This window comes from Moschus berezovskii, chromosome 5 (genome assembly GCF_049115385.1).
Source record: "Moschus berezovskii isolate FMDL1 chromosome 5, NW_MosBer_1.0, whole genome shotgun sequence".
Taxonomy (NCBI): Eukaryota; Metazoa; Chordata; class Mammalia; order Artiodactyla; family Moschidae; genus Moschus; species Moschus berezovskii.
In genome coordinates, this window is record NC_142464.1 from 124,789,588 (window position 1) to 124,809,649 (window position 20,062).

A 20,062-nucleotide genomic window follows, 5' to 3' on the forward strand; every position below is an offset into this window, starting at 1 on the left:
ACGGTAATTTACCTTTTTTTTTTTAATTCGTATATACAGTATTTGTAGCAGCTTAAAAAATTAAAATATACATCTCATGTCAGACCTTGCTGGGCTAGGCTCTGGGATGCACCCGTCACAGCCCTGCGGGCACGTGGTGTGTGGACGGCGGGGACCGCGGCGGTGGACAGCCTGAGCTCCAGTCCCGCCGAAGGACAGGGGTCGTGCTCAGGGCCCAACCCCCGCGGCAGGTCCGTGAGGCTACAATCCTCCAGGCCAGCGGCCACTCGGCTGCAGCAGGACGCCTGCATTGACTGTCCGGGGCCAGGGGCTCCTTCAGCGGCACGACCGCCTGCCAGACACACAGGCCCCCTCCGTGGTCAGCCCCGCCCAAGCCCCACCCCCCGGCTCCCCCGCGGAGCCCAGGCCTGTGGCAGCAGGCGGAGGTCCCCTCCAGGTGGTGCCACCCCAAGCTCTCCGGGGAGCCTCAGTGGTTCTCTGAGGTGGTTCTCTCACTCCCACCGTCACTCCAGCGTGCAGGACTGCCGAGCGTCACCCTGGCCGGGAGTGACCGTTTCGGGCACAACACAGAGAGGGACAAAAGGCAAAGTGAGGCCGTGCGCCAGGAAGAGACGCCCACGGCACCAAGAGGGCACGAGTGCACTTCTGCAAACCACACAAGAGCCACCACGTTGCACGGCCCAGAGGGGCCTCCCCGGGATGGCCGCGGGCAGCTCCGCTAACCCGTGGGGTGAGCTGTCTGCACCCCCAGGCTTGGCAGTGACGCCTGGCCACAAGGGGGCCTGGGTGCTCCACTCTGGGTGCCCGGGGAGTCCCAGCGCCATCCTCGCCTCCCAAGAGGATGCGTGTGCTGCAGGAGGGTGAGGGGACAGCGGGGAAGGACACCTGGAAGTGCCCAGCTCGGTGCGGCCGCAACAGGACCCACAGACAGGATGAGATGCACAAGCAGCTCGCCCACCAACCACCCTGGTTTCACCCAAATCTCCCCTGAGTCGCGAGCAGGAAAGCAGACCCATCCTCCCCGCCCCAACCACCCTTTCAACACAGGCCGGGGCGGCAGGGTGACTTCTGCCGCACACAGGCTTTAGTCCAGTCGGTCCCTTCCACAGACAGCTGACAAGGGGGCCCATCTCCTCAATGGGACTTTGATGGGCAGCCCCACCCCGCCCTCAGTCGTCTCCGCCACGCGGCTGACCCCGTGGGGCAAGTCTGAGAAGGGTCGGCTTCCGCAGAGACCTGCCAGCCGCCCTCAGAGGCCCTGGCTGAGACACTGGTGCACAGCCCCACATGTGCACACGCCTCCACGGGTAGAGTGACCTCCCCGAGCGCTCGCACCCACTCTAGGGGCATGCCAGCGGGTCTCTGGGTGGCCCCGATGGCCAGAGCTGCTGCAGACCCTCGCTGAGCGCTGACGGTCATGTGGGAAACAGGGCGGGCCCTCGCTCAGCTGGGCCCAGCGCTCGGACTCTGAAGGGGACCGGCCCCCGGCTTCACACTCAGTGTTATCTCTAACAAGTGCAAACACTTAAGCACGGACAATACGGGCCTGCGACACGTCTGTCTCGGAGCGGCTGAGGGGACCCTGGGGGTGAGGGCAGCGGTTCTAGAATGTTCCCGTGTTCACTCCAGCAGGCTTGTGCCTGCAAAGGTGAGGGTGAGCCCAAGTGAGAGGCAGGAGGGCGGGGACGTCACTTCTCCTGTGGAGTCAGAGCCCCGCCCTCAAGACCCCCCCACTCCGACTTCTGACCCGTGCCCACCGCTCACACCACCGGGCTCTCTGCGGGAGCGCCCGGGTGCCAAGGGCAGCTCTGAGGAGGGGCTCCCTGTGCACTCTGACCGTGGCTGGCCCCAAACTGCGTGGCTCCGGGGGTGGGGGCTGGGGCCTGCACCCATAGCTGCTGTGTGCAACGGATGGGTGTCACAGAGACGGATGTGAGGGTGTACCCGAAGCCTCCTCCCCCTACAGACCCTGGACGATGCCTGCAGGTCATCCCTACTTGCCGAGGAGACACCCAACCTGACGTACCTGAGCTCCTGACCAAGCCACGCAGCGTGCCGCTGACCACAGGGCCGGCTGCCCCGGGTCCCAGCAGAGCCACCTGGAAGGGCTCTATCAGCCCCCCTTCACGCGCCCTCCACTGAGCTGCTCTGGGTCCAGAAACGAGCTGGGTCAGGGCCTGGGGTAGGAGTGGCAGCTGTGCCCGGCGCCCCCTGCCCAGCACTGGCCCCGCAGGCACAGACCTGCATTCTCCCAAGCTCAAAGGAGGCCCCGCCGATGGACCGAGAGCGGCGAGGCAGCGCTGGGGTCTTCCTCGACCAGCCACCGGCACACTGAGCTCTGCTCCTGACACATTAAGCTGCCGTGCCCTAGGGGCTGCCGGCCAGAGAATGGCTGGGCCCACGACGCAGGAGGGACACGGGCCTGGACGCCGACACTTGCCAGCCAGCCCTGGGCAGGCCAGAGCCCAGGTCAGGGCAGGCACGGGGAGCTGGCCTGGCTGGCTAACTGCCCGCAAGCTGTTTGTCACCGTTAGAGAGTGTCCCGTGCCTGGAGCTGACCGCCCACAACCAGGACAGCCAGGCAGGCACCTTCCCTGCTCTCAGCAGAGCAAGGGCTCCTGACCAGACACCAGCGCACCAGCACTGCCCTGAACTCCAAATGGGAGCTCAAAAAAGAGGGCAGCATGGCGGGGGCTCAGGCATTAGGTGAGGGGGCTGCCAGACAGCCAGCCCCGCAGGGGGTTGGGGGACAGACCCTGTCCACACCCCATCCACCTGCTCGGAGACCGTGACATGCAGTGCTGACTTGGCTATGCACAGACCGTACACGGGCGTAGAAAGTTACCTTAAAATTAATCTCTTTACTGATAGAATTAAACTTTAAATCCTGAGAAGACAGAGGCGGTAAGGACAGGCCGAGCTGTCGCGCTCCCAGCCCCCCCGCCTGGCCAGACCCAGCACACACACCCTGCTGGAGCCCGAGACACCCCAGGACCCCGCGCCTCGGAGCTTGGTGCGTCCCCTCCCGCCTGCGGGACAGCGGAGGGCTGATGGCTCGCCGGCAAGAGCAGAGGAATCCTACCCCCCAGGCAGGAGCAGCTGGGACCTGGTGACAGCCAAGCGCTGGACGGGAGGAGGACGTAAACGCCCGGAAGGCTAGCTTCCACAGCAGCTCCTGCCCCGAGAGGACTCAGGCTCAACCCCAAACGTTACTGTGTGTGCCCTGCACACAGCCTTGCCACCACGTGGCGGGATGCCTGGCCCCCAGCTCCCCGGAGGGAAGCCGGTGCTGCCGCTGCCTGGCACAGGCTGGGCCCCGTGGTCCAGGGGCCACCTTGTTGCCACCCGCATGGGCACTCAACACGCGGCAGCCTTGTGGATGCTCCGCAAACAAGCCAGCAGGCGATGGTATGGGTTTCCGGGCACGGCGACCACCTCGAACACGGACTGGAAGGCCCTGCGGTCGAGCTCCTCTTCGATCTGGTGTCGGTAGAAGTCTGCGGCCACCAGGCAGAAGAGGTTCACGTCCACCTGCTCCAGCTTGCCCATCCTGCTCACGACGTGCGGGAGGCTGGCCGGCCAGTTAAGGGCGCAAGGCGGCAAGCTCAGGGAGACCTTCTCCCGTGCTCCTGGGGGTTCCTGCCTCCCCCAGGGCTCTGGCCCCGACACACGCCTGCGGACCGTGGGGGGCACCGGGTGGCTCCCCACAGCCGCAAAAGCAGCAGCCCAGGGCTGGGCGGCAGCTGCTTCCCGCCTGGGTGTGGTACCTCCAGTCGGAAGCTCCGCCTGGGGAGCTGGAGCCCCCGCCCAATGGGGCCACCCCTCGCGCAGGGCTTACCTGGCCTGGCTCCTGCACACCCAGCACAGAGCCATGCCACCCGCCCGGGCCACCCTCAGCTCCGGGACAGCCGTCTGCTCTGAGGCTCTGTGGTCTGTCTGGGGAAGGCTGACGGGAGGGGCCGTCCCCTTTTGGCAGCCAGCGTCTCGGGGGTGGGAACTGGATCTTCACTGACTTCAGCATTTACCCAGGAGGGTGATACACAGCACGTGACGAGGGCTAATGAGAAGCAGCGCAAGTGACCCGCCCAGCCGCACGGACCCGCAGGCAGACACGGGGGGTCCTCCGGGGGCCTCCCCACCTCTGCGGCCCTCCCGGAGCCCCGCTCAGCGCAGGGGACACACGGGCGCCTCTTTTCTGGTCTGTGCCCCACTCTCTTGGGGCTTAAGGGAAGTGTCGCCCTGACACCTGGGCTCCCTACAGAACTCAGGCTTCCAAAACGCCGACGCAAACGTCAACCAGGATGTTGATGGCACGGCAGGGCTGCCCGGGGCCCAGGACCAAGCAAGGATACATCGCCGAGACCCACGGGCTGGTGGACGCGCTGACGAAGAAGCAGGAGAGACTCCACATGGCCATGGCGACCGGGCTCCGCTGCGTGAAGTTGGAGAGCGACAGCATGACCCAGTCCCGCACCATGGATGACTGCCCTGCGCCATGCAGCGTCTGGAACACCTGTGAGGAGGCTGCCCCGTCAGCACCAGCTGGGGGAGGAGCTGGGGGCCCCCACGCCTGGTCTGGGCGCACCACCCCGGCCCCTCACCTGGAACACGACAGTGGCCATGAACTGCGGGTATGGCTGCTGGCTGGACAGGAACTCGCCGATGACCTTGTTCATGACGTCCTGGGGCGGGAAGAAGTCGTCCAGGAACTGGGGGAGGACGCGCGCCACCACGCGGGCTTCGCAGGGGAACCCCTTCCGGATCCTGCGGTGGTGGTGGGGGAGCCCGGATCAGAGCCTGTCCTGCCCGCGCTCCCAGCCCGGGGGCTCCTGACTCAGCCGGCGTTCTCAAGTAGCAGCACAAACGGCTGGGGTGGTGACATCGCTGCATGGCACAGTCCCTCGTGACAGACCTGCATCCTCGTGAGGCCCTCAGGCGCGTCTGCGCTTCTGGAACCCGTCAGCACCCCTGCCAGGCCCTCTTCGCGCCAGCCCTGCCCCAGCACCCCCGGCTGCCTGCCCTCAGCACACCCACGGCTGGTCCCTGGCACAGGGCCCTCCCAAGGCCAAGGGGCAGCCAGCAGGCTACTCAGGCTACTGGCCATCAGCACACCTCCGCCGGCCCTCCACATCCATGTGTTCCGCCCGCAACCCCATCTGCAGGAAGCTGAGTGCACGCAGGCCTCGGGGATGCGGAGGCGGGCCCCCTGCATCAGTACACACGAGGGGCTTGCAGATCAGCAGACTCTGGAGCCCGTGGAGGTGGGCTCCCCAGAACCAATCAAACAGCCATGTGTGACTGAAAAGCACTGGAAGGGGCGTGGAAACCTGCCCGGTGTGCCTGCTCCACCTGCCTGCAGACGCCAGCCGCAACCTGCAGGCATGAGACCCACAAGGGAGAGTCAGCACTGTGGACCCAGCATCCCCCAGGGCCCCCCACGTGTGAGAGCGTGGCCAGACTGAATGCCGGCCCTGCACGGGCGGACATGCTCAGCTTGCAGCAAGCCTGGCGCACGAGCCCCCGCGGGCAGGGCTGAGCATGAGCATGGGACTGCGGATGCTCACTGAGATGGGCAATGCAGGCGCAGCCTGCACGCTCAGCTCTCCAGAGCACCTCACCCGGCCACAGCGGGCCTGGAGAAGATTCTGTGGAGTGTGCTCTCGTAAGCACCCGGATGGCCGCCTGCTGACCGAGCTGACCAGAGCTGAGGGGCGCAGAGCAGAGCCAGCTTCCCCGAGGCCACAGACATGGCCTGAGAGGCCCGGGGCAGAGCCGGATGAGGCCCCCAAACCATTCTGGACACCAGGGCACACACATGGAGGCGGGCCTTCATCACAGGCTCTCAAGGATGCTGCCTGCTGGTAAGGCTACCAGCCACGAGGGCCACAAGAGCAGCTACCTTTTCACAAGAGCAGCCTCCTCCCGAGCCACTGCTAGCATGGCCCCCAGGCCCTTCTCTACACGGGGGCAGCTCGGACAGCCGCTTCTGTCCCTGAGCAGGCTCCATGCCATCTCCTCAAAGGCCCCCAACACTGCCACACTGCCCCACGCCATCAGGACCTGAGCCAGCACTCGGGACAGCCCTGGAGCCACCCGAGTCCAAACCTGGGCGTTGGGCGCCAGGACGGCCTGTGGCACGGAACCCAGGGCCCAGGCAGGGAGCAGGCTGCCCCCAGCTGTGGGCAGATGGGCATGCGCTCACCTGTCAAAGAGGACGGATACACGCTCCATGGCCACGATCACGGACTCGCTGTCCGGGGTGGCAGGGCTGGGCTCGGAGGCTCGGCCTGGACTGACTTTTTCCTTTCCTGGAACAGAGCCATTTCATGTCGCTGGTTTGTAAAACCTGACGGTTCTGGGAAGGCAGCCTGGAGCTCACACAGGAGTTTACTGAACTACTGATGCTCTCACACCAGGGGGCGGGGCCCGGCCCCCAGGGGTCAGTCTAAGAGCCGCTCCCAGACGGGGCTCTGACCGCACGCAGCTCGGTGGCCCAGAGAACTGGAGGCCCCTCCACCCCCAGCGCCTGGAACTCAGTGGCACACGCTTGCCGGGCTCACCTGTGTACATGCAGGTGAGCATGAGGCCCAGGGCCGCCATGGCGCGGTGCGGGCTGTGCACGTTCACCCGGTCCACGCTCAGCTTGACCAGGGACTCCGCGTCCAGCCGGGAGAGCTGCTCGGAGAGCAGGAGGCGCTCCAGGCCCCTCAGGACACAGTGGTAGACGACGGATGGGGTGGCCTCCTCGCTACCAGACAGCATCACCCCACACATCTGCGCGGGGGGAAGGCTTCCGTGTCAAGGGGCCGCTGTGGGCCTCCGGCCATCCCGCCTCCTCCCACGTGGGAGCTTCTGCCGGCCCAGCCCCCGGTCGCAGAGCACAGCCCAGGTCAGGACGGCTCACCTGTATGATGGAGGCCGAGAACTCTGGCCCCACATCCAGCGGGTAGTTCTCAATCAGGTAGAAGGCCGTGGCGCACATCACCAGCACGTGCTGCTGGCTGTGCACGTTCACGCAGCTGAAACCGAGATGTCAGCCAGGATGAGCGCACACGTCAGCCAGGATGAGCGCACACGGCCGCTGGGGTCTGCTGTACACGCTGAAACGTGTGCACGCACTTCTCACAGGCATCCCCACCCCCGCCCCGTCGGGCAAACCCAGGAGACCGCGGTGGGAGGCTGGCCGCATCCACTCACTGGGCTCTGCTCTGGAGGTTGGAGAGGAGGTAGTCGCTGATGACGGGGACGAGCTGCTTGGCGGTGTCGTCCAGGAGGTCGCACTCCAGCACGTACAGGACGCCGTGCAGGGCACCCATCGTGCTGGGCAGGTGGCTGCTCCTGAGTGCGCTCTCCAGCAGCCGGCTGACCGGTTCTGCCACGGCCTTGTCCTGGGCACAAGCACACAGTAGGCTCGACCAGGCCCACACCCCAGGGGAGGCCCAGGAAGGATGGCCTTGTGCCGTGGGGGCCCCCAGTACCCCCACGGATGGGGGCTCCCTGTGCCTCCATGTCGCGTCTGTGCTCACACCCTTCTCCTGGGGCTGGAGTGTGCTTGATACAGGGACCCACGGGGCCGGCCCTGGGAAGAACCCGAGCTCTGGGTCTGTGACAGACTTCCCTGGGGACAGACCACCCTGCCCAGGGACAAGCAACCACTGCTGGCCGAGGGCCTTGTCTCACTCTGCAAAAGCCTCACAGGCTGTGTGGCCCTGCGACTACCCCCCAGCCCCCGGGAACTCTGCCCTGTGGTCCCGGTCAAGCTGACCCTGCAGAGGACGCCCCTCCTCCCACCCACACCCAAGGCCACCAACCACCAGCAGAGCCCGCGGGGGGCAGCTTTCACAACCTCGGGAAGTCTGGAGAAAAGCGGAGCTTGAGAACTCCATGGCTGGGCTGCGTGGGTACAGCCAGAGAGGACAGGGTCCCGTCCTGAGGGGCCTGCATCCCTGTCCTGGGGAACCAGCGCTGTCTTCCCAACCAGCGGGGGTTCAGCCCAGGCCGACCTGTCTAAGCCTCTCCTTGAAAACATTACTCTTCAATTTACAGACAACACAGCTTTAGCCTCGGGGAGTCGGGCCTGCACACAATTACCATGGGAATGAGACCAGCAGTGAAACTTCCCGCAGAGACAAAAGGGCCCCCCAACCCTCGAGTCTGGCTGCCTCCACCTCCCGCACCACACCCAGAGGGCCACACGTGGGCTCCGAACAGCAGAAGCCAGCGGACTCCTCGCTCCTGCTCCTTGGGCGGTGCTGCAGGGCACTGAAGGGGGCGGAGGTGCCCTGAAGGGGGCGGACTGGCTGCGTCCCCCCACGGGCACGGCCGAGCCCCTGGAGAAGGCACTGCGCCACCTCAGGAACCAGGGCCCCGGGAGCCCCACCAGAAGCTCGGCCGGCACCCCACGCTCCGCAGCGATGCAGGGCCCCCTCCTCCCGCGGCCGAGGCCCCGCACGTCCTCCACTCACCATCCCGAGGACGGCGGCCGCCTTGCAGGTGGCGGGCACCAGGTACTGGAGGAGAATCTCGTCTTCCGAGGGGTGCACCTTCCGCAGCTCCGTCAGCGTCAGGTACATCATCTCAAACTGGCTGCGCTCCGTGAACAGGTCCGAGACCACGAGGAGCTGGAGACGGACACGTGGCCGGGAGGGGGGCAGGTCACTCCGGGCTCCACACCTGGAGCCGAACCTGCACTGGAGCCTGGGCCCAGGAGGGAAGGGTGCCCACGATCTCCCTTGGGCCGGGCTCATACGCTGCGGCCACCGTCAGCCCAGGTCTCAAAGCCGCAAAGGAGAAACGGGCAACTGGCTCAGAAGTCAGTGGCACTGATTCCATCTGTCTCCCCAAAGTCTCCAGTTTCTCACGTTACATCTGAAGACAGGCTCTGATCAGGTGGAAGGCCCCCGATCACCAGGAGTGTGTTGGAGATGGGGGCTGGCTGGTTTTCAGGGGCCCCCGGCAGCGGAACAACTCAGCCAGCAGGACTTCAGGCCACCCATGGAGGCACGCACGCCTCTCGGAGTCATGAGGTCAAAAATGTTTTTCTAACAACGCTGACCCGACCTACCTCTCTCTCCTATGCCCTCCCATGTGCAGTGTTGTTTCCCAGAAGTTACCTGATGTTAACAGACTGAACATACAGGAGATATGAGAACCCAGGGACTGCTGATGAGCCAGATGTTAGATGCAAAGTAACTAAAAACTTTATATATTATCATTATTATTTTTAAGTAGATGATTTTCTTTTTTTGTCATGCCACGTGGTTTGTGGAATCAAATCTGGGCCCACAGCAGTGATGAGTCCTAGCCACTGGACCACCAAAAATTTCTAGTAACTTGTTTTTTTTTAAATTCTTTAGCAGTACTTGTAGTTTGTTGACTTCTTTAGTAAAAGTCAATTTGCAACTTACATTACAAATTAAAAAGGAGGTTCTTAAAAATATCAACTTGACCAAATATGAAACAATCTATAGAAGCCTTCAAAGGAATACTGAGAAAAACAGACTTGAAAAAAAGTCACTCCCAAAAGGAGACGCCTTCAGGTAAAAAGAACACGAGCAGCTACCGTGACGGAGCCAGTCATCGGGCGGCCCTCCTTCTGGACGCAACCCGGGTGACAGGCCAGCACTGAGTAAGTGACTTTTCAAACCTCTCAGGCATGAATTCAACGCGGCGAGGACCGACGGGTGCTGCCCACAGGAAGCTACACTCCCGGGCGGCCCCTCCCATCTCCCGGATGTGAAGGGCTCTTGGCCGACCCCCGGACAACCACCGCCCGGATTGGTGCATGGCTGCTGGGGGGTGTGTGTCTGTCACAGGCCCGAGGAGACAACGCTGACAAGGACAGACAGTCACGTGCCAACTCCACAATGCAGCCACTGGGCTGGGGCGAGTCTGCCCAGCACTGCACCGTGGAAACGGCTCCTCCCCTGGTTGGAGAAGCATTACAACCTCCCCTGCGTCTCTGCATGGGCCCCGGGCGGGTGATGTGTGCCGGCAGGGCGCCGTAGGGGCGGGAGGGCACTCACCGAGCGCACCACCTCGCTGATCAGGATGACGGGGGTCCTCCTGGTGGAACTCGACGGCAGGATCCAGCGACTGTACAACTCAAGCAAAAACTGCGAACAGGAGTGGATGTCGACTCCAGCCCGGTGTTTCCTGCAATTTCCCCCAAAAGAGATGAGAGGTTCATTTCAAGAGGCCCCCAAAAAAGGGCCTGGCCCGCGCCCCCGCTCACGTGCATGGAAGGCAGAGGGACCTGGAGTTGAGCGGAGACGTGGGCGGGGATGCCGCTGCCGGGGCCTCGGCCTCCTCCTCCTCCTCCTCGTCCCACTCCTCCTCGCGCAGGGGCGTGATGCTGTTCCCCAGCCACACCGAGTGGATGGACACCTTCAGGGGACATGGGCCGGGGCTCAGGCGCCAGAGGCAAGGGGCGCCAGGCCGCAGGTCCCGCCTGGGGTCCCGGAGGCGAGCAGCAACCCCCGTCCCCGTCCCCGACCCCCAGGGCTTCAGGGCTTAAGGCCCCGAATGAGGCCCATGGGAGCAGCTGAGGAGGGGGAAGAAGAGCACCTCTAAGAAAGGGAACGTTGAAAAAGAAAAAAGGAAATTTGGCTGCTGAGGGATGTCAGGGTGGGGTCTTGGCACAAAATGGAACCAGAAGGTGGGATCTCTGTTCAAAACTGGTCCTCTCACCAGACAACACATTGGGCCTGTGTTTCTGAATCACGTAACAAAGCCCCCTACACACACAAGGTACAGCCAACTGGTTCTGGAGAGAGCGGGGCGGGGAGGAACCAGCCTTGCTGGCCACCCACTGGGCACTGACCTGGCCGAGCTTGTAGCTCATGTCCCCCAGCTCCCGCTCGGGGTTGAGCTGCAGCAGGAGCTTGTCATGGCTGATGAGAGCACCTGCGGGGCAAGGACGCATGAGTGCCCCCCCAGAGTGGGGAGTCCTGCCCCGCACAGCCCTGAGTGGCCCCCCAGTGGGGAGTCCTGCCCCGCACAGCCCTGAGTGTCCCCCCAGGGGGGAGTCCCGCCCCGCACAGCATGTGAAGCCGGCAGGACTGGCAGGGTGATGTGGAACTATCGCTTCTTCTCCGTAACAAACCAGACTGAACGGAAACTGGCTGTGGGCTGAGCTGCAAAAGCTGGAGTGTCAGTGGTTGCTGACAAGGCGCCCACCCAGCAAGCAGCCCTGACGACTCTCTGGAGGGTGGGCCCTCCCGAGCCCCCACCCTGGCGCTGGGACAGTCCAGCCGTGCTCATGGGCACAGGGAGCAGGCTGACACCCCCACGCAACCCACCCTCCCCACGAGCCCCCTGGACCTGTGGTGGCCGGGGCCAAAGATGGGACGGGATCCCACGCCTGGTACAGGTGGTGGGTGGCGGCGTTCTCTCTCCTAGAAACCATCGCCTGGATCTCCTGCTCGACAATCCCTCTGATGACGCTCAGCTTCCTGCCAAACCTACATCCAGAGTGAAGGTTACCACCACCCAGCTCCTCCAGAATCCTCACAGTGAACCCCCAGGCTCCCAGCTTCACCTCCAGGAAACACAGCACAGCCAAGGCCCCTGGACCCTGCACAGGAGCCCCGTTAGCTCCACCGGAGCCAGCCCCCAACACTGGAGGCCAGGTCATCAGCCTCAGCCAGCAAACCACCCTGGCAGCAAAGGAAAGGGCGCCCCGGCGCCTCCCTGCTCCCACGCGGCCGTGCCCTAGGAACGTGGTTCTCGGGCCCACCTGGTGTCAAGGGCTTTCAGGGGCTTGTTCCGGGGCTGCTGCTCCAGGCAGCTCACGGCCGGGTTGCCGGCCACAGGCACGGTCATCGCGCTCAGCACCAGGGAGGTGATGGCCTGCACGGCCAGGACGTGGATCTGTGTCCTCTCCGTGTCCTCCTGGAAGGAGAGCCCAGGTCACCAAGGGGCACACCGGTAGCACGCTACCTTCCCCGTGGCTGCCAGGCGGCCTCACGGGCACAAGCCCTGAGCGGCACAGACATGCCTTCCCGGCCAGGGTCCCGGGGCGTCTACCTAAATTCACCAGAATCCACACGCATCTGTGATTTGAGATAAATCTGATGGACAAGTGGTTGCTTTTCAAAGCCAGCTTTCCTCCAGACACAAACCTCCAAATAAAAATTACTTTTTAAGAAACTGTCCTTAATTTCCTTAACAATTTTAGGGGCCCTGCACACTACAAGCTGCTGGTTCATCTCCGGCGACAGTCACTCCTGGTGACATCTGACATATATACTCTCTGAACTGCCATTTCTGCTATTTCACACAACACTGTCTACTTGAAAAATGTGTATCTGAGGACTTATTTCAGGCTTTCCTTTACCAGAACATGTCTTCTATTAACATTAAAGTACCATAATATGCATTAATACTCGAAGCCTGATAAAATTTTTGCAAAACAAGTCAAGAGAAATAAACACTGGTAATCATATGTGGCCTCTAAGACACGTCTTTCCTTTTTGATGGAATGTTGTGACACACCATACCTGAATACTGAGAAGCAGAATACAAGATATATTTAAGAAAGGACATAATCCTCTGACCTGGAGACAGCACGCTGTGGGAAATGCCTTCCGGCCATGATTCTAGAGCACCCAGACCTTGGAACACCAGCCAGGACGTGACTGGCTACCCATTTACAAAGCGGGTGAGACAGACTGGGAAGGGCGTGCTGCCTCTGTCCCCACAGACGGGGTGCTGCCGTAGGAGCCCGCGCGCGGCCTTACTTCCGGGGGGCTCTCCTCCTGCTCCATCACGAGCGGCTGAGTCACCAGGACGCCGAGGAGGGTGGCCCACGTCTCTTCAAACTGGGTGCGGCTGGTCCACCCTGGAACGTGAGCATTGCTTTAGACAGAGGGTCCCTGCTGCTCCACCTTCTCCACGAGATGGGACAGTGGGCACTCTGGCTCTCGCTGGCCAGGTGCCCACACAGCCACTGCCCAGAGCCTCAGGACGGCGCTGCGGTGGAGCCTCACTGCCGGCCGAGCCCAGCAGTGAGCAGACCGACGTGGTTGAGTTCAGCCCAGGCGGCCCAGTGTGAAGCGTCCTCTGGACCCTATGTGTGGACATCCGAGTGGGCAACACTCGGATGGGGTCAGAGCGCCCTCTGCCCCACTCAGCAGGGGCTGGGACATCCTTACTTACAGTCAAACCCCCAGACCGCGTGGGTGTGTCCGGCCTCCACCGTGGAACCACACCGGAGCGGATGCACAGGCTGCCGTGTGAACTCTACGTCAGGGCAGCAGCACAAAAGCTTAGAGCAATGGCTGCCCTGACCCCGTCGAGAAGGACAGCAGGTTGAGACACAGTGTAATCTGTGGGGGAAGCCCAGTCCGTGCGGAGGGCGTCTCGGAGGGGCCGTTCTCAGGCACCACTGTCCAAAGCCACTCTCACAATGGTCCTGGGTGAGCAGGTAACCCAAGGGCCGTGACCCTAGCGGGGAGGAGGCTGTGCCACTTGAATCAGGGCTACTAGGGGCCAGAATGGGGTGCCGAGGACAGAAAACCAAAGCCTCAAACGTCAGGGATTCTCTGGTGACCTGCACATGGACAGGCAGAGCAGCTGACTCAGGTATGGATCAGACACACAGATAAGCCGAGACGGGGGTCCAGAGAGATGTGTGCTGACTCACATGGGAGGAAAAGAGAAGGAACAAAGGACAGTGGTCGGCACAGAGAGCGGTCAGGAGAAGCCTGCAGGCCGCCTCCAGTCCTGCACGGTGACGGACAATTCAGACTGGAAAGCCCCTGAGACACAGAGAAGCGGGTGTCGGGCCGGGCTGGGGGAGGCAGGGGACCACAGCAGAAGAGGGTGGAGAAGTTCCGAAGGCAGCGGCCTTAGACTGCCGCTCAGGGTTCGACATGGACAGGGCAAGGGGCTACTGCCCGACTCACGGAGGAGAGGAGGCAGTGAGGTGTCTGCCGACCCACGCCCCAGGGTCACAGCAGCACAGACCCCGCGGAGGCTGCAGGGGGGCGCTGGGCGGAGGGGCCCAACGTGGAGCTGGGGCCGGGGTGAAGTCGCCTGCCAGGCGCAGCTTTGTGGGCTCTGCCGATGACAGCCCTCATGCACCAGGGCTACCCTCAGCCACGACACAAGGATGAAGAGGGTGAACTTCCGCTATGCTGCAGGCAGCAAGGAGGCGTCCTGAGGGAAGCCTGGGACCTTGCTGCTGACGGATGCTGTGCGTCAGGGTCCCCTTTCCATCTCTAAGGCTGCAGCAATGGTGTGAAACAGCCGCAACCCGCACACCATGGACGGCAGAACAGCAGTCCTGGGGGTCAAAGTGGCCTGCCCCGCAGCCCAGCACTGTCCCCCTGGGGTCTGCTGCTTGCCCCGCCTCACGGAGCACACCACTCCATCTGGCACACGGGAAGCGGGGCGGCAGCGATCACAGGTGGCTCCCGCAGAGAACCCTGCACCCTCCAGCCGAGGGGCCGAGACAGAGCCCAAACTCGGCTCAGCACCACCCATTACGGGGGCACCGCCTGACCTGATGTGAACACAGGGGAAGAAACGCTCTCACGTCCACACAGACTTGTCATCGTGACAGTTTTATGTGCATTACAGAACCACGAACGCGATTGTGTCCTGCCTCAACTCCTCCCTCGAATAAAAGAAGGCAGACCCCACTGCCGCCCCGGCTCCCAGCAGGCGTGTTAGGGTGAGGCGCCCACAGGGCCCCAGCCTACCCAGAGTGTTGATGCGGTAGATGAACTCTTTGAAGACCTCCTTCTCCTGGAGGAACTCCACAGGGATCTCAGGGAACACTGTGCCGAAATCCCCGCCCGGTTTGGGCGACCATCCAAGTTTCCACACCTGAGAGGGTGGGAGAAAAACAGTGAAGGCAGGGTGGCCGGATGGGGAGGGCACCCGGAAACGTGCCTTCTCTCTCTGCGGCTCCCTGGCTGCAGACACGGTGGAGCAGGGGAACTCTCCGAGAGCCCCCAGCCAGGGCTCGCGCTGGGTCCCTGAGTCCGGCGCCCGGGGCCTGGCAGCTCTGGCAGACGCTCTTGAGGCCCCGAGCTTGCCCCCTGACTCCCCTGCACGTCCTTACGCAGGTCGAGGAGCCACAAGGGGTGCAGCACTCGTGCAAGGAGCCTAATCTACGGGGCGTGGTCTATGCGGGCCAGACACTGGGGCCTCTGGACTGTGCCTTCCTGTATCTGCTCCTCACTCCCTCCCAAAGGCGAGCCGGCTCGACACCTGAGGGGACGGGCCGAGGGCGGCGCCAGCTTCCCAACTCTCCTCCCAGGGTGCCAGGCACCACCACCACCCACAACTCCCAGTTCCACAGTGACCTCGGGACAGCAGCTGCTGGGCTTTCCCTCAGAAGGAGCCCCTGCTGGGGACCCCTTCACTTCCCACAGCAAAATCCACAATCAAAATCCAAGGGCCCCCGCCTCCTCCGAGCAGCCACTGCAGACCTTGACGCACAAAGACTGCACCCCACCAGCTGGCATTCGCCCTTCCCAGGCAGCAACGTGCGCCTTCCTCAGGGCCCGGCCCACCTTCCCCCGGCTGGCTGCAGCCCCGCACCCTGCTTGTCCAGGCCCTGTCAGTTATCTGGAGCCAGATCCTTAAATGATGCCCACTGGATCCTGGTTCTGGTTCCACAACCAGCTTTGGAAGAGCAGCTGAGCTGTGGCTGTGCCAGGCCACCCTGGGGTGACTGCTGACAGGGAGGCACACGGGGGGTGTCATTTCTGCTCTCCCACTAAACAAACGGCTCTGAGGACCTCAGGATAGCACCTGGCACCACGGGAGACACCATCGCATTTTGCCATGTAGTCCCACACCCTGTTTCAGGGCACTTCTACTAACAACCGAGCCACGTCACGACTGAGCTCAGACGGGCGTCTGGACTGCACACAGGAGCACGCCGGCCCCCACCAGCAGGCATCGGAGCTGTCACGACCTGGCTTCCTGCTCAGGGACCCCCGCACTGGGGGTCTGCCGAGAGTCTGCCTTGTTTCTGTCCTGCGTGGGGAGGGCCTGACTCACCAGGGGCGGGACACGCGTGTAGCTGTTGACGAGCGGCAAGCGGGCCAAGCTGACGATGATGTTCCTGAGCACTGGCGTGAGGAATGCGGGCGTGTGGCTGTTCCTCTTGTGGCCCAAGGCCAACACCGACGGCAGGCACTCCAGCATCTCAGCCACCATGCCACAGGCTGCAGTGACGCACTGAGAGTCTGAACAGACACCCCAGTAAGAGAGGCCAATGCTGTTGAAACACACCCCGAACTGCAGACCCGCCCCCGACTTGCCTGGCCTCACAGGGTGGGAGGCACAGGCCCACCACGTGCCAGAGACGTGACTTGTCGTATGCGCTTCACGTGGACTCATTTACTTCACCCTCCTGCAGCCCCATCAGCTGAGTGGGACACCCCTGCAGGGTGTGGGGTCACAGCCAGCCAGGTGGCAGAGCATGCCCACAGCTGGGTGGGCAAGGTGCTGCCCCCCAGCTCCAGGATGAGCAGGACACAGCCGAGGACAGGTCAAGCGTCCACACTGACCACGTAGGAGGCCTCTTCTGTGAATGAATCTCAAGCCCCCGAAGACTCGAGGTAAGAGAAACGACCCTGAGACTTACTCTGTGTGTCTGAATCCACGTCGTCCTCTCTGGCAGACTTGGGGGTGCTTGTCTTTCTTTCTGGACTAAGAAGCTGGTCCCCGGGCTGCACCACAACTAAAATCACAGCAGAACAAACAGAATTCCAAAGCATGTCGGCCGTTCCTTTCTCATTCAGATTTTTACACTCATGCAGCCTTATGAACAGTTCCCAAGTGACAGATTAGGTCAAATGAGGTTGAAATTTTCTAGGTTCAACTTGGGACAACTGTAGACCCACTAGACTCAGGTATCAATCTCTGGGTTAATCCGAAATGCACCAGCATCTGAACTTCTGCACTTGTATTCCTCAGTCCTTCTGTTCTCTGCCACCTCGGACCCTGAGGGCTTTTATCAGACAGCCCATGAGCCATTACTACTAACAGCATGCCTGGAGCCCCCAAGAAGCTTGGCTTTGATAAATCACTGCCTGGATCTCTGTTTTCATGTTGCTACAAATGCACAGATGAAAACAATTTAAACAATGAATGTTCAAAACACCACTCTAATATTTAATTTGAAAATACAAAACATCAAGACACCCTCTCACATGTGAACTATAACATCCAATTTTAAAAACATTTCGGCTAATGACCCTCGTTAAGGACACTATCCCTTGAAAAGAATAAGACACTTTTATTTCAAAATTAATGCAGTATAGAAACAAGCATTTCGACTATAACAGAAAACAAGTAATTTTTTTAATGTAATCTTATTAGTCTTATGGTGACTTAGAACTAAAAGAATGAAACAGTCAACTAAGACCAGAAATCAAAGGGCCATAAATTAGATGCATTTTTTTTATGAAAGCTGAAATTCCAAATCTACACAAAAGCAAGTTCAAGTTAACTTCTAGTGCAGACTCCAGGAGACTGGAGACGAAGGCAAGGCCCATAATTCTTCCACTTCTTCACTCCCAATTCCCAACTCAGCACCTGGGGAACAGGTGGCAAATAACCGTCTGCGACTAGCCCTGCAGCACTGATCACTGCTTCAAGGGCCAAAGGACAGCGCGCGCCCCGGTCGCGGACTCACTGGCCTCCAGGATGAACCGCACACAGTGGATGAGGGAACAGGCGTGGGTCACCATGTCGGGCGCGGCCAGCAGACTCCAGAGACCAGGCAGCTGCAGGGCCAGGCAGCAGCAGTCCAGGCCCGCCTGCAGGTCCAGGCTCAGTGGGATCCGTGCATGGATCAGGTGCCACGACAGCGCCTGTAGGGCAGGCCGTGTGAAGGAAGGCCCTGCATTCCGTCCCAACCCAAGGCCCGCCGTTGGGCATGTCCAGACCACCCGTGGAGCCATGGTTCTCAGGTCACCCCTCCCAGCCCCTCCAGTCCAACCCCAACCCGCCTGCTCACTGGGTAAATCAGCCTCATTAGGTTGCCCTGTCTTCAGCCTCCACGCCTCCGGCTCTGATCACTCAGGCTGCAGGCCAGGCGCTCCCCCGGGACTCCCACAGCCAAGGGGGCTCCCACAGCCCATGGCCCGGGGCCTGGCCTCAGCCACAGCCACGGAGGCTGAACCTGACAGTGAGGCTGTGCTGGCCGCTTCCCAGTGGGCAGAGCCTCTCAGCCCGGCTTCCCTCATCTGTGAAACGGGACTAACAGCCCGCACAGGACTGGAGTGAGCCCTGAAAGAGACTCTGCAGGGAGGGCTACCCTGCCCATGACGACAGCAGCGGCCTCTGTACGGGCACCAGGTGCCTGTCTGCCAGCCTTCCTGTGGCCCCAGCACCTGAAGGGCGGGGTCACAGCACTCTGGCTCGTCGCCTCAGGAACCAGTGTGAGTGCCCTCTGCATGCCGCGGTCTCCCCGCTGCCAGGTGGAGGGGGTGTGGGTGCTCTTCAGGTGTCTGACTCCAGGGAGCAGGCCAGACCCTTCTGCAGAGGGCGTCTGAGAGGACCGTGCCCCCACCATGTGCACATGGCGCGGTTAGAGGGTGTTTATAAGTGTTAACACCAACAGAGCGCTCAGTTCCCCACAGCTGAAACAGCAGGCAAATTGCTCAATTTAAAATACAACAAATTTCTCAGATCGCTACAGGACACACAGGACCTTTTGTCCCTGGAAAAAAATTCAAATGGATGGTTTGTACTAAATCAAAAAACTATCTCGGCATCAAGGAAACAGACTCACAAATAAGTGAGTGAGGCCTCCCTGCCCTGTACCTGGGAGACCCCGGGCAGGGGGCCAGGTCCCAGGTCTGATTCCTCAGAGCGCCCGACCCCCCAGCCCAGAGGCAGAGACCACGGAGCTGCTGTCGACCTCACAAGGTAAACTGCACAAGGGAGAGACAAGAGGCACAGCCGTGCTCAGCACCCGGGGGTGGGAGTGCTGCGGGACTCGGTCACTGCGGGAAGGACGGGGCTCGGGCGTCGGGCAGGCACCACTCTGGGTTTCAGACAGAGGAGCCTCCTCCCTCTGCAGGTGGCGTGCTCAGACTTCCCGCCGCTCTGAGCCCGAGTTCCCGCACTGCGGCTTACCTCGAGAGTCATGACCACGAACTTCACGGTGTCCCTCTCCTTCTCAGGAGGAAGGTGCAAATGGCTAGGCAGCTTGGAGAATACCAGCAGGTATTGGGCCAGGGCCCGGGCCAGGGTGGTCAGAGTCCGATATAGCGCAGCATCCCCTGGAACAGAAGGCCCCGTCCCGTGGGTGGATGAGCCCCCACCAAAGCCCTGATCTTCCCCGCAAATCTGACGGCAGCTGCAGACACAGCTCCCGGAGCACACCACACACACCGCCATCCCGCGAGCCTGGACCCTGCATTCCCGAGGCCGAGACTGCGTTCCTCGGGGCCTGGCACCTGGGCCACGTCAAAGAATGGCAAAGTGGGAAACACACCAAGGACACGCAGAGCCAGGGCCCAGGGCGGGCTCCCGGTTACCTCATAAATAACTCAGGGTGTTAATCCACAGCGTTCACTGTAACTTCACTCGGTGCAAAGCCTGGCATTGGCTCTGCAGCATTTTATAAGAATAAGAACAGCTTTCAGTTTAGTTACCAAAGAGGTCATCCAGCTTGCTCCAGTAGGCGGTGGGTTGTGTAGGCAGGAACGGCTGGAAAGCCTGGTGGACGGTGGGAAGCTGCTGGACCACAACGGTCACACGGTCCAGAGTCGCCGTGAGAGCTGCTTCAAAAAGGGGGCTCTGCTGGCCCCCCGAGATCTCACGCATGCCCAGGCCCAGGCATGGTGCCAACAGGCTCAGGTTGAACTCCTGAATCGGGGCATTGAACAACGGCTGTGACACGTGTTCAGTCAAGCAAGAGACACACAGCAGAGGAGAGCAGAACACAGACATTTGGAGGCGGTGGGTGAGCATGGCGGCAGAGACTCGTGAACAAACATCTCCTCCTGCTTCCTTCACAGGTAACCGAACACCCCCGTCCAAAATCCAACCAGCGAGGTATGTTTCTGGACTCTACTAGGTCCTTCAA

At 61.7% G+C, this 20,062-nt stretch overlaps 1 protein-coding gene across 2 annotated transcripts in view; it reads right to left on the bottom strand.

The window, feature by feature from the left end:
* The window catches only part of HTT (huntingtin), a 132,395-nt gene continuing 112,333 nt past the window's right edge, over positions 1–20,062 (bottom strand). For both annotated transcript variants that reach the window (XM_055435305.2, XM_055435304.2), the window contains 20 exons: positions 19,629–19,842; positions 19,108–19,253; positions 17,660–17,837; positions 16,607–16,702; positions 16,018–16,205; positions 14,706–14,832; positions 12,741–12,841; positions 11,738–11,892; positions 11,323–11,462; positions 10,823–10,905; positions 10,256–10,386; positions 10,026–10,155; positions 8,466–8,621; positions 7,198–7,388; positions 6,905–7,019; positions 6,561–6,774; positions 6,203–6,308; positions 4,602–4,764; positions 4,353–4,513; positions 1–3,571 (listed from right to left, as the gene is read on the bottom strand). In XM_055435305.2, the coding sequence (XP_055291280.2) occupies positions 3,358–3,571; positions 4,353–4,513; positions 4,602–4,764; positions 6,203–6,308; positions 6,561–6,774; positions 6,905–7,019; positions 7,198–7,388; positions 8,466–8,621; positions 10,026–10,155; positions 10,256–10,386; positions 10,823–10,905; positions 11,323–11,462; positions 11,738–11,892; positions 12,741–12,841; positions 14,706–14,832; positions 16,018–16,205; positions 16,607–16,702; positions 17,660–17,837; positions 19,108–19,253; positions 19,629–19,842 (3,009 nt within the window). In that variant the 3' untranslated portion in view covers positions 1–3,357. The remainder of the gene's footprint in view (positions 3,572–4,352; positions 4,514–4,601; positions 4,765–6,202; positions 6,309–6,560; positions 6,775–6,904; positions 7,020–7,197; positions 7,389–8,465; positions 8,622–10,025; positions 10,156–10,255; positions 10,387–10,822; positions 10,906–11,322; positions 11,463–11,737; positions 11,893–12,740; positions 12,842–14,705; positions 14,833–16,017; positions 16,206–16,606; positions 16,703–17,659; positions 17,838–19,107; positions 19,254–19,628; positions 19,843–20,062) is intronic.